We start from the raw sequence: 17,816 nt of genomic DNA on the forward strand, positions 1-17,816 counted from the left end.
TAATTGAATTTTAAAAAGGGAAAAAAGAAAACCCTTTCCCCTCTATAGGCATCAACTGTGTAAAATATTAATAAATAAAACTTGCAGGTAGATGATCTTTAAAGTTCTTTTCACATCCAAGAGTCTATCCTGATACATCAACTATAATGCTAGTATACTAAACTCAGGCAGATTAAGTCAATAGTTTCACATAGAGGTAGACAAATAGCAATTAAGCAGAGTCACAAAGAACAGTAGACACCTAATAGGTACCATCCTGGGTCCTATTCACTGAAGTCCCTATTCTTTCGGGGACACCAGATTTGCCTTGCCTATTTTTTTCTTCTTTCTTCTATACCACTGAAAAACCAAAAATCTCCATAAGATTTCAGCTACTTTCTTATCCATGCAGCAAGCCTATAACTGCTTCTTGATTGTCTAAGAACTGTTTACTGCTCACTACCTGAGAATATAAGTGTGAAGAAATCCCATCAGTGAATGGCTTTCTTCTTAAAGCACATAATCACCCAAGATGTGAGCAAAGAAAAGCTCATGAAAAGTAGTTCTTGGTAGAAATCAGATGATGTCAACAACCAACTCAAGCATATGTTCATGCCCCTTGGGGGTTCCCACATTTGTCCCAAAGATATGCACTGCTTCCCCTTTAATACATGTACCAGATTTAGATTAAAACCCCCTTTCTGGGTTAACTATAAACAGGCACAACAGATCTTACTAAGGTGATGGAACTGTTCCAAAACTGTATTAAGGTGATAACTGCATAACTTGGTAAGTTTATTAAAAATTACTGAATTGGATGGGGTAGGGATGGATTGAGAGTTTGAGATTAAAACCAGAACTGAAAGAGACATGTGTACCCCAATGTTCATCACAGCACTGTTTATAATAGCCAGGACATGGAAGAAACCTAGATGCCCATCAGCAGACGAATGGATAAGGAAGCTATGGTACATATACACAATGGAATATTACTCAGCCATTAAAAAGAATACATCTGAATCAGTTCTAATGAGGTGAGTGAAACTGGAGCCCATTATACAGAGTGAAGTAAGCCAGAAAGAAAAACACCAATACAGTATACTAACGCATATATATGGAATTTAAGAAGATGGTAACGATAACCCTATATGCAAGACAGAAAAAGAGTCACAGATGTATAGAACAGTCTTTTGGACTCTGTGGGAGAAGGCGAGGGTGGGATGATCTGAGAGAATAGCATTGAAACATGTATAATATCAATTGTGAAACAGATCGCCAGTCCAGGTCTGATGCATGAGACAAGTGCTCAGGGCTGGTGCACTGGGAAGACCCAGAGGGATGGGATGGGGAGGGAGGTGGGAGGGGGGATCGGGATGGGGAACACATGTAAATCCATGGCTGACTCATGTCAATGTATGGCAAAAACCACTACAATATTGTAATTAGCTTCCAACTAATATAAATAAATGAAAAAAAAATAAGAGAGTTTGAGATTAGCTGATGCAAAGTCTTATATATAGAATGAATAAGCAACAAGGTCTTACTGTATAGCACATGGAACTAGATTCAATATCCTGTGAAAAACCATAATGGAAAAGAATATGAAAAAGAATATATATATATATATATATATATATATATATGTATAACTGAATCACTTTGATGTACATCAGAAAATAACACAACATTGTAAATCAGCTACACTTCAATAAAATAAACTTTAAAAAACATTGAACTATATGCTTAAAATGAGTTAATCTTATGTTATGTAAGTTACACCTCAAAATGTTATTTACAAACAACCTTACTATATCACTGGGCTTCCCTGGTGGCTCAGACAGTAAAGAATCTGCCTGCATTGCATAGAAATGCATTTCTACATAGAAAACTCTAAAGATACCAGCAGAAAATTACTAGAGCTAATCAATCACTACAGTAAATTTGCAGGATATAAAATTAATACACAGAAATTTCTTGCATTTCTATATGGCAAAACCACTACAATATTGTAAAGTAATTAGCCTCCAATTAAAATAAATAAATTAAAAATAAATAAACATTTTTTAAAAGCTTTTGCACAACAAAGGAAACTATAAGCAAAGTGAAAAGACAGCCTTCAAAATGGGAGAAAATAATAGCAAATGAAGCAACTGACAAAGAATTAATCTCAAAAATATGCACGCAGCTCCTGCAGCTCAATTCCAGAAAAATAAATGACCCAATCAAAAAATGGGCCAAAGAACTAAAGAGACATTTCTCCAAAGAAGACATACAGATGGCTAACAAACACATGAAAAGATGCTCAACATCACTCATCACCAGAGAAATGCAAATCAAAACCACAATGAGGTACCATTACACACCAGTCAGGATGGCTGCTATCCAAAAGTCTACAAGCAATAAGTGCTGGAGAGGGTGTGGAGAAAAGGGAACCCTCTTACACTGTTGGTGGGAATGCAAACTAGTACATCCACTATGGAGAACAGTGTGGAGATTTCTTAAAAAACTGGAAATACACACACAGAAGTACAGAACAGACTTTTGAACTCTGTGGGAGAAGGTGAGGGTGGGATGTTTCGAAAGAACAGCATGTATATTATCTATGGTGAAACAGATCACCAGCCCAGGTGGGATGCATGAGACAAGTGCTCGGGCCTGGTGCACTGGGAAGACCCAGAGGAATCGGGTGGAGAGGGAGGTGGGAGGGGGGATCGGGATGGGGAATACATGTAAATCTATGGCTGATTCATATCAATGTATGACAAAACCCACTGAAAAAAAAATAAATAAATAAAGGGGAAAAAAAACTGGAAATAGAACTGCCATATGACCCAGCAATCCCACTTCTGGGCATACACACCGAGGAAACCAGATCTGAAAGAGACATGTGCATCCCCGTGTTCATCGCAGCACTGTTTATAATAGCCAGGACATGGAAGCAACCTAGATGCCCATCAGCAGACGAATGGATAAGGAAGCTATGGTACATATACACCATGGAATATTACTCAGCCATTAAAAAGAATTCATTTGAATCAGTTCTAATGAGATGGATGAAACTGGAGCCTATTATACAGAGTGAAGTAAGCCAGAAAGATAAACACCAATACAGTGTACTAACACATATATATGGAATTTAGAAAGATGGTAACGATAACCCTATATGCAAAACAGAAAAAGAGACACAGATGTACAGAACAGAACTTTGGACTCTGTGGGAGAAGGCGAGGGTGGGATGATCTGACAGAACAGCATCGAAACATGTATATTATCTAGGGTGAAACAGATCACCAGCCCAGGCTGGATGCATGAGACAAGTGCTCGGGCCTGGTGCACTGGGAAGACCCAGAGGAATCGGGTGGAGAGGGAGGTGGGAGGGGGGATCGGGATGGGGAATACGTGTAAATCCATGGCTGATTCATGTCAATGTATGACAAAAACCACTACAATATTGTAAAGTAATTAGCCTCCAACTAATAAAAATAAATGAAAAAAAAACTGGAAATAAAACTGCCATATAACCCACCAATCCCACTGCTGGGCATACACACCGAGGAAACCAGAACTGAAAGAGACATATGTACCCCAATGTTCATCACAGCACAGTTTACAATAGCCAGGACATGGAAGCAACCTAGATGTCCACCGGCAGATAAAGGATAAGAAAGCTGTGGTACGTATACACAATATAGAATATTATTCAGTAATTAAAAAGAATGCATTTGAATCAGTTCTAATGAGGTGGATGAAACTGGAACCTATTATACAGAGCGAAGTAAGTCAGGGGAAAAAAAAACACCACCAATACGGTATATTAACGCATATATGTGGAATTTAGAAAGACGGCAATGACGACCCTATAAGACGACCCTACATGCAAGACAGCAAAAGAGACATCGATGTAAAGAAGAGACTTTAGGACTCTGTGGGAAAAGGCGAGGGTGGGATGATTTGAAAGAATAGCATTGAAACATGTATATTATCATACGTAAAACAGATGACCAGTGCAAGTTCAATGCATGAAGCAGGGCACTCAAAACCAGTGCTCTGGGACAACCCAGAGAGATGGGGTGGGGAGGGAGGTGGGAGGAAGGTTCAGGATGGGGGGACATGTTGCACCCATGGCTGATTCATGTCGAAGTATGGCAAAAACCACCACAATATTGTAATTAGCTGCCAATTAAAATAAATTAATTTTTAAAGTAAAAAGAAAAAATAAATGACAGGGCTTTGAGCCTGCGAACAGCTGATCAAATGCCTGCTGAGTGTAGAGCAGGCTCTAGGTTAGAGTTGCCAGATCTAGAAAATAAAAATAGGGGACGCTAAAAATGTGTTGTCGTTGATTCAAATTTAACTGGGTTTTCTGCATTTGACCAGGCAGCCCTACCACAGAGGCAGGTGGAGGCAGGGCGTCTGCAGACATTTCAGGGAGATTAAGGGGCCAGGGTAGCGGCAGAGGAGGTAAGGAGGGGCCCCAGAAAAGTCAAGGGTGGCCATATTGCGCACTTCTCCGGGGAATAGCTCTGGGAAGGCGAACTTATCGGCTCTTCCAAGCGGTGGCCAAGGGCTCTTCTGGGAAGGCTTCTCCGACTTTTCAAGGCTCCTGCGCCGCGGACTCCCCGCAAGCCCGGCCGCCCTCTGCCGCCGCGGGAGGGGAGGAGGCGAGGGAACAGCCTCCCGCGGAGCAGGAGCCAGCGCGGTAACCCCGCCTTCCGCGCCCGCGGGGGAGGGGCCTGAGCGAGGAACCCGAGAGCGCGTTCTCGCCACCGGATGACGAGTTGCAGGATAACATGGAGTCGGGCAAGATGGCGCCTCCCAAGAACGCTCCGAGAGATGCCTTGGTGAGTGCGAAGGATGCGCGGCGGGGTGCGCGGCTCCGTGCGGCCATATCCGGGCCCGAACGGTGGGCCCGGGCGGAGAACCTGGTGATGGGCTTGCAGGCCGAGTTCAGTCCTGCCACGGCCGCCAGGAGTAGACTGGCATGCCCTGGACCCCGGGGCTCTCTCCCGCCACCCTGGCGGCCCGGCTGGAGGCAGGCTGGCGCCCTCCGAATGCGCAGGCCGGCGGCCCAGCTTCATCTCCTGGACCTTGGGCCCCGGCCACCTAGCCGTCCCTCCCCGTCTGCGAATCCTGACTCGTAGGTCCTGGGTTTTGATGCTAAATTTCCCTGGTAGCCACATCTGAAAATGACAACCAGCTGTAGCCACCTCTACCTAGGGAGGGAAAGCCAACCCGGGACTTTTTCTTCTCTTTGCCCCCGCCCCCACCCCCACCCGCACCCGCACCCCCACCAAAAAAAAAAAGTTTTCAGCAAAGAGGACTCCGAGGGCATTTGGTGTGATCTTTGTGGGGCTTCACAGGTGGCGCTAGTGGTAAAGAACCCTCTTTGCCAATGCATGAGACATAAGAGACGGGAGTTAAGAGAACACTGGAGGAGGGCATGGCAAACCACTCCCGTATTCTTGCTGGAAGAATCCCACTGACCCAGAAGCCTGGCGGGCTACAGTCCATGGGGTCGCAAGGACCAAAGCGACTTAGCATGCGTGTATGACACTTGCTTGAGAGGAAAAGGATGAGTACAAATTTGGAACCCAGAGAAGGGGGACCTTGTATTACAAATTATAATTATTACCTTCGGTCCAGCCTTGATTTCTATACCTCGGTTAAGCATGTGACATTTTTCTTTGAATCCACAGGTGATGGCACAGATTCTGAAGGATATGGGAATTACAGAGTACGAACCAAGGGTTATAAATCAAATGTTGGAATTTGCTTTCCGTAAGTTAACATCAAAAATTTGCCTAACTTTTGAATTTGAAAAATCGTTCATTGTAAGAACATTTTCAACAAAATTACTTTTAACAGTTAACGTCATGACATGTCATTATATACACTTATCCAAACCCACAGAATGTCGAGTTCCATGAGAGAACCATAATATAAACTATCGATTAAGAGTCGGACATGACTCGGCTACCAAACAACAACAGACAAGTGATTATGATAGGTCACTATAGGTCTATCAGTTGTAACAGATGTGCCACTCTGCAAGGAATATTGATAATAGGGGATGCTATGCATGTATGGCTGCAGGGAGTATATGGGAAATCTATATATTATCCTAAATTTTGCTGTGAACCTAAAGCTACTCAACAAAAATTAAGTTTTAAAGTATGTGAAAAAAATGTCATAAAATTCAGAAAGCGATAAAAAGGAGCTCACGCTAGGGAACAGTATTTATATTGTGATCATCTGTTTAAAGTTGATCGTATAGATAGAACAGTTAGACATTAAAACCAAAATTCATAAACTTTCTGGAAATTAGTGAAACTTTTTATTGAGAAAAGTGGCCATAAATATTAAGCTATTTTCATATGTTTAAAAAATAATGTTTTGTTGTTAAAGGATACGTGACTTCAATTCTGGATGATGCAAAAATTTATTCAAGCCATGCTAAGAAACCTAATGTTGATGCAGATGATGTGAGACTGGCAATCCAGTGTCGGGCTGACCAATCTTTTACCTCCCCTCCCCCAAGAGATGTGAGCAAACTTTTATTTGAAGTTCATTTTACTTGTAGTTTTTAATTGTTGTTCTAATAAGCATTTTTTTTTAGTTTTTACTGGATATTGCAAGGCAGAAAAATCAAACCCCTTTACCGCTGATTAAGCCATATGCAGGACCCAGACTGCCACCTGACAGATACTGCTTGACAGCTCCAAACTATAGGCTAAAGTCCTTGATTAAAAAGGTAAGAATTTTTAGTCATCTTAGCTTTTTAAAAGGGTAAGATGTGTTAGGGGAATTTGTAGAGAGCAAATTCCTGTAAATAGTGCAGGAAATTAAAGGCTAAGTTAAATACTAAATTTATAATCTAGAATGAGGGAGCTACTGAAAACCGTTATTAAAGATGGAAGTTTAAAATCTATTTTAAAAGTTAAATGAGTTATCTAAAGTGTGAGACCTAAGCATATACTCTGTTCAGTTTTAAAGCCTAAACTTCATGCTTACTTAAATGTTAACAATTTCCTTATGTTTCCGGACAAGGAAACAGTCACCTGCTGTGAATTTTCCTGACAAAATGAAATATTGCTTCATTATCCATCACCAAACTCTTTGTGCCACTCCTCAATACATGGGAAAACTTGCCTAAGATGGAGGTATATTAGGCTTTTGTTAGATGCATGTTAATTTAGCTTCATGGGCATAATAGACACCTTCTTATACCCAACAAATGACAGAGATTAAAGTGCCATATATAGTACTTTATAAGGTATATAATAGAAAATATTATAGAAAATAATATAATAGAAATATAATAGAAAATAAAATACTATATAAGGTAATTAATAGAAAACTTGGGTCATCACTGGAATGACCCAGAGGGATGGGATGAGGAGGGAGCTGGGAGGGGGTTTCAGGATGGGGAGCACATTTACACCCATGAATGATTCATGTCAGTGTATGGCAAAACCACTACAATATTGTAAAGTAATTAGCCTCCAATTAAAATAAATTTTTTAAAAATAAATAAAAATTAAAAAAAAGAAAACTTGGGCCTTTAATTCTGCAGTTTATTTAAATGTTCAACTTCACAAATTCTTGTAGCTAAAATTCAGTGCCAAATGCTGTGTGAAGAGTTTTACAGGGATTATTCAATTCTCACAAGAATCCTATGAAATAAGTATTGTTATCCCCATTTGACAGATAAGAAAACTGAGGCACAAACAGATTAAATAACTTGCCAGGGTCACTCAGTGATAAAGCCTGGATTCAAACTCAGTCAGGTAGGCTCCAGAGCCTACATTCTTTACCACTATACTATCCTGAATTTTTAGCATCTAAACTGTTGAACTTGTGAACATTTTTGAAGTTCAGTTCAGTCGCTCAGTCATGTCCGACTCTTTGGACCCCATGAGTCGCAGCACGCCAGGCCTCCCTGTCCATCACCAACTCCGGGAGTTCACTCAAACTCATGCCCATAGAGTCGGTGATGCCATCCAACCATCTCATCCTCTGTTGTCCCCTTCTCCTCCTGCCCTCAATCTTTCCCAGCATCAGGATCTTTTCCAGTGAGTCAGCTCTTCACATCAGGTGGCAAAAATACTGGAGTTTCAGCTTCAGCATCAGTCCCTCCAGTGAACACCCAGGACTGATCTCCTTTAGGACAGACTGGTTGGATCTCTTTGCAGTCCAAGGGACTCTGAAGAGTCTTCTCCAACACCACTGTTCAAAAGCATCAATTCTTCGGTGCTCAGCTTTCTTTATGGTCCAACTCTCACATCCATACATGACCACTGGAAAAACCACAGCCTTGATTAGATGGACCTTTGTTGGCAATGTAATGTCTCTGCTCTTTAATATGCTGTCTAGGTTGGTCATATCATTTCTTCCAAGGAGCAAGCATCTTTTAATTTCATGGCTGCAGTCACCATCTGCAGTGATTTTGGAGCCCAGAAAAATAAAGTCAGCCACTGTTTCCACTGTTTCCCCATCTATTTACCATGAAGTGATGGGACCATATGCCATGATCTTAGTTTTCTGAATGTTGGGTTTTAAGCCAACTTTTTCACTCCTCTTTCACTTTCATCAAGAGGCTCTTTAGTCCCTCTTCACTTTCTTCCATAAGGGTGGTGTCATCTGCATATCTGAGGTTATTGATATTTCTCCCAGCCATCTTGATTCCAGCTTGTGCTTCTTCCAGCCCAGCGTTTCTCATGATGTACTCTGCATATAAGTTAAATAAGCAGGGTGACAATATACAGCCTTGACGTACTCCTTTTCCTATTTGGAACCAGTCTGTTGTTCCATGTCCAGTTCTAACTGTTGCTTCTTGACCTGCATACAGGTTTCTCAAGAGGCAGGTCAGGTGGTCTGGTATTCCCATCTCTTTCAGACTTTTCCACAGTTTATTGTGATCCACACAGTCAAAGGCTTTGGCATAGTCAGTAAAGCAGAAATAGATGTTTTACTGGAACTCTCTTGCTTTTTCAATGATCCAGCGGATGTTGGCAATTTGATCTCTGGTTTCTCTACCTTTTCTAAAACCAGCTTGAACATCTGGAAGTTCTCAGTTCATGTATTGCTGAAGCCTGGCTTGGAGAATTTTGAACATTACTTTACTAGCGTGTGAGATGAGTGCAATTGTGCGGTCATTTGAGCATTCTTTGCCATTGCCTTTCTTTGGGATTGGAATGAAAACTGACCTTTTCCAGTCTTGTGGCCACTGCTGAGTTTTCCAAATGTGCTGGCATATTGAGTGCAGCACTTTCACAGCGTCATCTTTCAGGATTTGAAATAGCTCAACTGGTATTACATCACCTCTACTAGCTTTGTTCGTAGTGATGTTCCTAAGGCCCACTTGACTTCACATTCCAAGATGTCTGGCTCTAGGTGAGTGATCACACCATTGTGACTATCTGGGTCATGAAGATCTTTTTTGTACTTATTTCCAGGTTTAATAACTCCCAATCTTTACACTACACCATAACAGAGTAAATGATAAATCATCGTGCACTGGACTTGCTTTCTAAAATATGACCTAAGGCTTTCCCACCACTGTGAAAGTTCTCCCCATGTTGGGCTACATTTGTACCTCTGAAATTCCACTATAAGAAGTTTCTTTCTTTTTTGGTTAAGATATTAACTAGTTAAGATTCAAAAATCATAAGGAAATTAGCTGTTATACCCAAATAAGACTCTACTTCAAACTTTAAAAGTATATAGAATTATATATTTTATATATATTCATATCCATGTTGATATAGATATGTATTGTTTCTGTTACTTGTGTTTATATATGAGTGTGCAGGTGTGTATGTGTGTGTGTATATGTATTTGTGAAACCCCTAGTTTAAATGTTGCATTAGAACACTGAACAAAAAGGCATTCTTGCCATCAGTTATCCATTGATAATTCACATCAAAAATCCTAATTTCATTTCCTGGTAAGTTTAGGTGTCAAGTCTGAACAACATTAAAACTAATTTGTGTTTTAAATCCCCTAGGGACCTAACCAAGGACGACTAGTTCCACGGTTAAGTGTTGGAGCTGTTAGTAGCAGACCCACCACTCCAAGCATAGGTAAGTGAGAGAGAGAAACGGTTTTTCTGGCTGGTAAAGAAGAACTGCCCCAGCACTTGATTTTGAACTACAATCCAAGTCAAAAATGGAGTCAGAAATTCCCATATGTGTTGCCATTAATACTTTTACTCATCCTCTAATATAGCTGTAAACATATATTTTATCAGATTTCAAAATGAGACAGCCACAAGGAATATCTGATCCGAAATGAGGATAGAATTGGATGTTACTCAACATTATTGTATGTACTAACTGGTACCAATAACAAAAGTTTAAGCTGTGTTCTTTCTGGCTTTTATACAAATGAAATTGCCGAACTCACTCATGGCAATAGCCTACCTATTATCAGAAATTAAATTGCTGAATAAATTGGCAAGAGATGCAATCAAAAGAAGTTTAAAATACACAAAGCTCAGTCATGTCCAACTCTTTGCACACCCATGGACTATAAAGTTCATAGTATTCTCCAGGCCAGAATACTGGAGTGGGTAGCCTTTCCCTTCTCCAAGGGATCTTCCCAACCCAGGGATCAAACCCAGGTCTCCCACATTACAGTCTGATTCTTTACCAGCTGAGCCACAAGGGAAGCCCTAAGAATATCAAAGAAAATTATTTTTAATGTAACCTTTTCAAAAGTAGTACTATTATCCTGTATTGGTCAGTGAGCACCCCTTCAAACTGTCTCCTATGTCATTTTTAACAGGTCTCCATCATTCTTTGAGCATTTCTTGCTTGCTGGCACAAGATGTTCCAAGCTCATCTTATATTTTCTTTACCCCAGTCCCAGAATCATCCTTTCTCCAAAGAACCCTCATTCCTTTTAGTAGAGAATGGTATTTAGAAACCATAATGTCATTGTTATTTAGATAATAAGAAACACATAAATAATGGATCTAGATTTCCTGGGGTTTTTTGGTTCTATATTCCTGCTGGATTTCTTTCATAGTCAAAGTCTTTTCAGAAAAAAGAATCCCCTTCTCTTTGACCAGTAGTGATTTCTTGGTTTTTATTGCTTATAACTTGAATCCTATAAATGCTGTATAGCTCTAGAGTAAGCAGCATTTGATTTTTGAGATGTGTAGACAATCTTTCATATTTTCAAGGTGTGAATTCACATTTCGGCATTTAAAACCAGCCTGGTACAGTATTAATTGTACACTTCTAATTATATGCATGTCCTTTATAGGCAGGAGTTTGCATATATAATTTCTGTAACTTTTTAATCATATACTGTTCATCTGTTGGTTCATATTACTAAAGTGAATATCAACTTTTTAAAAACTCTAGGCTGTGGTAATCAGTTACATGTGTTGGCAAGTTAACCAGTTTTAGTTATCAGTTGTGATTTTTATTCCTAGACATTTATTGTACATGTTTTAGAGATTTTATAATCTGTAATGGACAAAGAAACATTCACCTGCTGTGAATTTTCCTGACAAAATGAAATATTGCTTCATTATCCATCACCAAACTCTTTGTGCCACTCCTCAGTACGTGGGAAAACTTGCCTAGAGATGGAGGTATGTTAGGCTTTTGTTAGGTGCATGTTGATTTAGCTTCATGGGCATAATAGACACCTTCTTATACCCAACAAATGACAGATTAAAGTGCCATATAAGGTATTAATAGAAAACTTGGGCCTTTAATTCTGTAGTTTATTTAAATGTTCAACTTCACAAATTCTTGTAGCTAAATTCAGTGCCAAATGCTTTGTGAAGAGTTTTACATAAGGGATTATTCAATTCTCACAAGAATCCTATGAAATAAGTATTGTTATCCCCATTTGACAGATAAGAAAACTGAGGCACAAACAGATTAAATAACTTGCCAGGGTCACTCAGTGATAAAGCCTGGATTCAAACTCAAGTAGGTAGGCTCCAGAGCCTACATTCTTTACCACTATACTATCCTGAATTTTTAGCATCTAAACTGTTGAACTTGTAAACATTTTTGAAGTTACTTTGTGCTTATTTCCAATGATTTTTTCTCACCTTTCATTAACTCCATGTGTTTTGAAGGTAATTTCTAGTAAGCTAAAGGAAAGCAGAAATTGAACCTATATAAGAAGTCATCTAACTAACATGGTCTGTTAATTACAACTATAGCAACCCCACAAACAGCATCTGTCCCAAATAAAGTTGCACCTCCAGTGTCAGTGACAAGCCAAAGATTCACGGTACAGATTCCACCTTCTCAGTCCACACCTGTCAAACCAGGTAACATGATGGGTGGGGCATGGGGGGTTGAAAGTTGTTCTTTTAAATTTCTCTGAATTTTAAAATTTGTGAGTGATTGTCATTATTGAACAGTTTGTATTCCCATAGCAATAATTGAATTGTTTTACTATCGTTAACAGGAAGACGGCAGTAATGCTGCAAATCAGGGTTCATCAGAGGAGGTCTAACCCCATTAAAATTGTATGAAATTTTACATATGTAACATTTTGGGGGGAAGGGAGAGATTTCAACATGATCCTCAGATTCTCAAACAACATAGTGTTAAATCTCAAGAAAATAATACAACTTAGTGTATATCAAATGAAAACTATATGTTTATTCAATTCATGGAAGTATAGATAGGAAGTTTGAATATAAGTAGAATTCTAACATAGTTTATTCTTGAATAAGTTTAGATTTCAGATCTTCTGAAACTGTGTACCATAAACTACTTATATAAAATATTGGTCTGTAAGGGAAGGATGATTCCTGATCTTGAACATATGTCTTTAGTGTGTTGCATGATGAATCCAGTCTACTGCTTCCCATGACTAAGTACTAATTGAAATTGTAGGTAAATTTAAAAAAAAAAACCTAACAGAACTCCTTTAATCTTATACTAGATATTAAGTACTTTGAAACATTAAAAAATGTAGTTTAACTCTTAATGCAGTATACCACCTCAGTTTCTTCTATGATAGTTTTACTTCATGCTCTTTTAAAATTATTTATTTATTTGACTTCATGCTATTAAAATTATTATTAGAATTACATTCAGCTTTGTGGAATACTTGTTACTCTTAGAAGCATTATACTTTGTGTACCCTATTGCTCTGGGTCTCATTTTTTAATTGAACATTAAGGGAAGGTAGTATTTTAATCATAACTCTGCCAATATCTTTATCTAGAGGCCTGTTGCCATCTTTATCTTTTATAAAATTTTTGTCACCAAGAAAACAGGATTACATTTTTTCCTTCCAGATTGAGTTGGTGTAGTATATTCTTGGTTATCAAAATACTCATAGCTTTTGGATGCTGAAATGGTAAACATTCATGATATATGAAGAAACATATACATAACTGTAGTATCTTAATTACATAAAAGTGGATGCTTAATTTTGTAGATACACAAACGAGACCTAGGACACAAAGAGTGAACCGCTTGTGATTATGGATGACTTTGGTTTTTTGTGTCTTGTGTTTTTTTATTTTCTTTTATGCACATTAACTTTTAAGAAATGTCATTTTTAAAACCTTTAAAAAAAAGAAATTATTATGAGAATTACATTCAGCTTTGTTGAATACTTTTTGCCGTATGTTTCTGATTCTATGTAGTTCATAGTTGGGGTGTGTTTTCTCCTCTGTTTACAGTTCCTGCAACAACTACAGTTCAAAATGTTCTGCTTAATCCTTCAATGATTGGGCCCAAAAATATCCTTATTACCACCAACATGGTTTCATCACAGAACACAGCCAATGAATCAAACCCACTGAAGAGAAAACATGAAGATGATGATGACAATGATACTATGTAAGAAATACAATGTAGTCTCTATGCATTTCAAACTTGTAGTTGGTTCTGAATCCATATACCAAACTAGAACATTCTTGATCTCAAGTTTTATCTTAGAAAACTTAAATGTAGCTGCAGTATTTTTCACGTTTGTTTAAACTATTAGATTTCTTAAGGGTACCAATGTTTTTTCACTAGGCTTAAAGTATAAAAAGCTAAGTGCTTGTTTTTTAATGGTTTCATTCATGTTGACTCCTGCTACAGTAATTCTATTTTTGGAAACAACTTTCTGCAATGTATCTGAGGTAGCACTTAAGTTTCAGTTTCTAAGCCTGATCAATGGACTAATATTTAATAGCCCAATTTCTAATCTATATTTAAATACTTCTTTTGAAGATGAAATAGTCGCTTCTGTCATCACATGCTTTTTTGACCAAATCTCTTAATTTAGCAAACATTTTTTGGAGGGCATGAATTTAAACGGATTCTGAATTTATTTTGAATATATTTAAACTGTAATCTCCCACCTCCTCAGCCCCATTTCTACATCCTATTCGTTTTCTGCACTACCTCCTCTCCACAGGCTTAGGTTTCTCCCTATTGCTCTTTAAAACTGGACTGTTAGGAATATAACTCCTGATAATATAGTTGTGTCATTTTTAAAACTTGCTTCACATGCCTAATGGTCTGTGGTTTACTTTAACTGGAAGATTTACATTTGCTGTTTTTCTCTCCATATCAGAGCAGTTGTTTTATCCCTTGCCTTTTATGCCCTTTGAGCATTCCTCTGCTTTTAACAGGTAGTTTCTGGGTCAGTTATATTCAGTTTCAACCTTATATTCCAAGTTGATAACTCCACCGTATTTCACATTTCAAAATTTAACACAGAAGATGGTATAGCTTAAAATCTGCCTTGATAAGTATATTTACACTGGACCTAGGCAAAACCACTGAAGAGCAAATGTTTTCTTCCTTTTTACCACCTGCATATATGTTTTGATCACTACTGCTTGAACCCTACTATTGGTATAATGCAGATCAATTTTTAGCTTGTTGCTGAGAATGTCACACATAAGATGGGATCACACCTGAAAGTTTTCTAAGGGTTTTCCTTCCTATAGAAGGCCAAAGCAAACAAATTAGTGTGATGTGACTTGCATTTAGGTGTACTCTGTATAGGCTTTCCAATAATATTGCCAAATACCTTTCCCTATTTTCCACTTGTACACATCTAAACGCCTTATTGGGAAAAACTACAAAGCTTTCAAAAACATAAACAGGCTTGTGTTGTTTTTGTTAAGTGACATATTCAACATAGGAATACTTTTGTAAAACTTCTAAAATAAATTTTCATATCACAATTTAGAACTTATAGCCAAAGATCCTCAAAACTTAAGACACAGGTTAAGTTTCATCTTAGGATGGTGCTTGATACATCAAAGAAAAATAGTCCAGTAACATGGAAGAAATGTCTCATCAAAACTGTGATTCAGTGATTTTGGATAATAGGAAAAGGTGATATCAAACTTATAAAAATAGATCTGATCATCATAGGAGAAATGTTCATTATGTAGCGTAGGATGTCATTACTTGAATGTTCTCAGGGAGGCAGCATGTCAAAGGCCTAGGTTCTAGTCCTGGCTCCATCACTAACCAACTGTGTGACCTTATTTCACCCATGAGCCTTGTTCTCACTAGTAATAGGAAACTGACACCAACCCTGCCTACCTCACAGGGATGTTGTGAGGGTTTAATTGGTATATGACAAAGTTCTTTCAGAATTGTAAAAATGCTATATAACTGAGGAATTGTTAACATATTTGTTCTAAGATTATTAATAAAAACTTGAACTTATTTCTCATATTTTATTTAAGGGATTCAAAGAGGATGAACAAGGTCCATTAATTCTGAAATCCAAAAGACAAGATTTGCTTAATGGATGAGTGAATTATAAATCAAGGAATAGCTTGCTTTTATTTGGAATCAGAATGTGACTCATCATAATGAAACCAAAATAAATATGAAAGAAAATTTGGGTTTAAATCTGTTAATAACATAACATGCTCTTTTTAAATTACTTTTATTGGAATATAGTTGCTTTACAATGTTGTGTTAGTTTCTGCTGCACAGCAATGAATCAGCTATATTATATATATTATTTATATATATATAAATATATAATATAAATATATAATATATATATTTATATAATATATATACTCCCTTTTTAAAATTTCCTTCCCATTTACACATGCTGTCTTTAATGGGAATTTATACATTTAACTGAGCCAGCCAGTGGGTGGTTTACTCTTTCAGATAAAGACTGCTTTATCTTGCACATCTCCCTTTCCTAATTACATTGGCCCATTCCAGCATCAAGAATGACATCAGGCAGAAGCACTTCTAGGTGGAATTTTTTAAAAGATGTACTATAGTAAATTAGGTAACTGTCATCCTAAATTCTTCCTTCTACAAGTAGGAAACAAGTGTCTTTAATTGGAATAAGAATATAAGGATACAGTCAGAATTCAGGGAATGGAAGATGTGGCCTAAGGGGTCCAGAGTGAAGAGAAGTCCTCAAGAGCTAAGGAAAAAAAACTAGTCAGGAAAGCAGTGTGTAACATACCACCATACGTAACCCACACACACACATACCTGTTGTATATGCATTAAGTAGCTCTAGATTGAAGGAAACCAGTCTTAACAGTGATTGATTGCTTCTAAGAAGGGAAACTGGCAGCTAGGGGACTCGGGTATGAAGGGGTCTTCTCATTGTGTGCCCCTTTTTGACTTTTGTATCATGTACTAGAAGGAAGTTTTACACATAAAAAGGAAAATAAGGGAAGCTGGAAACACTGAACTAAAGAGACTGAACTCATTTATGACATGATTATAATCTTTTTCTATATACCAGCATAGATGTTTTCTGGAGGTTAAAAGTGAATTTGCTACACTTAAGCCTAAACATTTGCAGTGTTTTATCAATAATTCCTAACTCTATATTAAACCAGGAAGCACATCTTTGTTCAATTCTACCTTATGTACTCCTAAGTTGTTATGTACTGCTTTCCTTAACTCAGTTGTAAATTCCTTTAGGACGTAAGTGTTACATTGCCTTCTTTATGTCCTAAGCATATAGCAGGTACTCAAATATTTATTTGGCTACTGGCATTTCCCCATTCATTTTCTGGATTAATGACTGAAATAAATGGGGAAAGATCCTGGAAAAAGAGTCTAGTAGAAAATACTCGTACAGTCGGGTTGATGGATGGATGAATTGGCAGTTGTAGAGTCTTAGGTTTATGGGCGTTTACAATTCTTTCAGTTCCTCTGTACATTTGAAATAAAATGTTGGGAGAAAGGTAATCAGTAGGAGAAAAGTAATCAGTAGGCTGAAGTTCTGGCCCTGCTGACATTAATTCACTGGGTCAACGGGTAGTATCACTGGACCTCACCAACAAAAAGATTGTACTGGAATTCCTGCTTTTCAAATAAGGTTATAGCATACTATTAGAGGTATATAAAAACATGGTGTTTTTTAAGATTAACTACAGCTATGAGGACAGTATTAATTAAAATACAAATGAACTTATAGAAAAAAATTCAAGCCTTCAAATTTTGTTTAAAGTAGCCACCAAAATGTTCTTTTGCTGTTCTCTCCAGTTAAGCAAAAGGTAGAATAAATAATATTTATTAATATTAATAAAATAGGTGGGAGGGGGGTTCAGGATGGGGAACACATGTACACCCATGGAGGATTCATGTCAATGTATGACAAAACCAATACAATATTGTAAAGTAATTAGCCTCCAATTAAAATTTAAAATATATATATATATAGTCTACAGTAATCATCTGAGAGGCACAATGAAAAATCACCAGCCTTTGGAGTCAAGACAAACGTGGACTTCAATCCCTGTTACTTACTGGCTCTGTGATTGTGGCCAATAGTTTAACTCTCTTTATCCATAAAGGTGAAATATATACTCTAGTATGTTAAAATGCCCAGTAGAAAAATTCTGGTTA

At 37.8% G+C, this 17,816-nt stretch overlaps 1 protein-coding gene across 2 annotated transcripts; it reads left to right on the forward strand.

The window, feature by feature from the left end:
- The first annotated feature begins 4,707 nt into the window (after positions 1 to 4,707).
- TAF9B (TATA-box binding protein associated factor 9b) lies at positions 4,708 to 15,644 on the forward strand. 2 transcript variants are annotated; one of them, XM_061135958.1, is made up of 8 exons: positions 4,708 to 4,820; positions 5,676 to 5,757; positions 6,385 to 6,521; positions 6,596 to 6,730; positions 9,986 to 10,061; positions 12,167 to 12,277; positions 12,418 to 12,478; positions 13,649 to 13,787. In XM_061135958.1, exons 1-7 carry the CDS (start codon positions 4,770 to 4,772, stop codon positions 12,429 to 12,431), a joined length of 606 nt encoding a protein of 201 aa, XP_060991941.1. In that variant the 5' UTR covers positions 4,708 to 4,769; the 3' UTR covers positions 12,432 to 12,478; positions 13,649 to 13,787. The 2 variants fall into 2 exon arrangements, with proteins under 2 accessions (XP_060991941.1, XP_060991940.1); XM_061135957.1 differs by lacking the exon at positions 12,418 to 12,478 and having other exon boundaries at positions 13,649 to 15,644.
- The last annotated feature ends 2,172 nt before the right edge of the window (positions 15,645 to 17,816 follow it).

The sequence above is a fragment of the Dama dama genome, chromosome X (assembly GCF_033118175.1).
Source record: "Dama dama isolate Ldn47 chromosome X, ASM3311817v1, whole genome shotgun sequence".
NCBI lineage: Eukaryota > Metazoa > Chordata > Mammalia > Artiodactyla > Cervidae > Dama > Dama dama.

Bases quoted from the DNA above. Each gene is read 5' to 3' on its own strand.
- TAF9B (XM_061135957.1), top strand. From the start codon at position 4,770: ATGGAGTCGGGCAAGATGGCGCCTCCCAAGAACGCTCCGAGAGATGCC. The intron at 4,821-5,675 runs GTGAGTGCGAAG...TTGAATCCACAG, and splicing joins ACGCTCCGAGAGATGCCTTG to GTGATGGCACAGATTCTGAA. The intron at 6,522-6,595 runs GTGAGCAAACTT...ATTTTTTTTTAG, and splicing joins CCTCCCCTCCCCCAAGAGAT to TTTTTACTGGATATTGCAAG.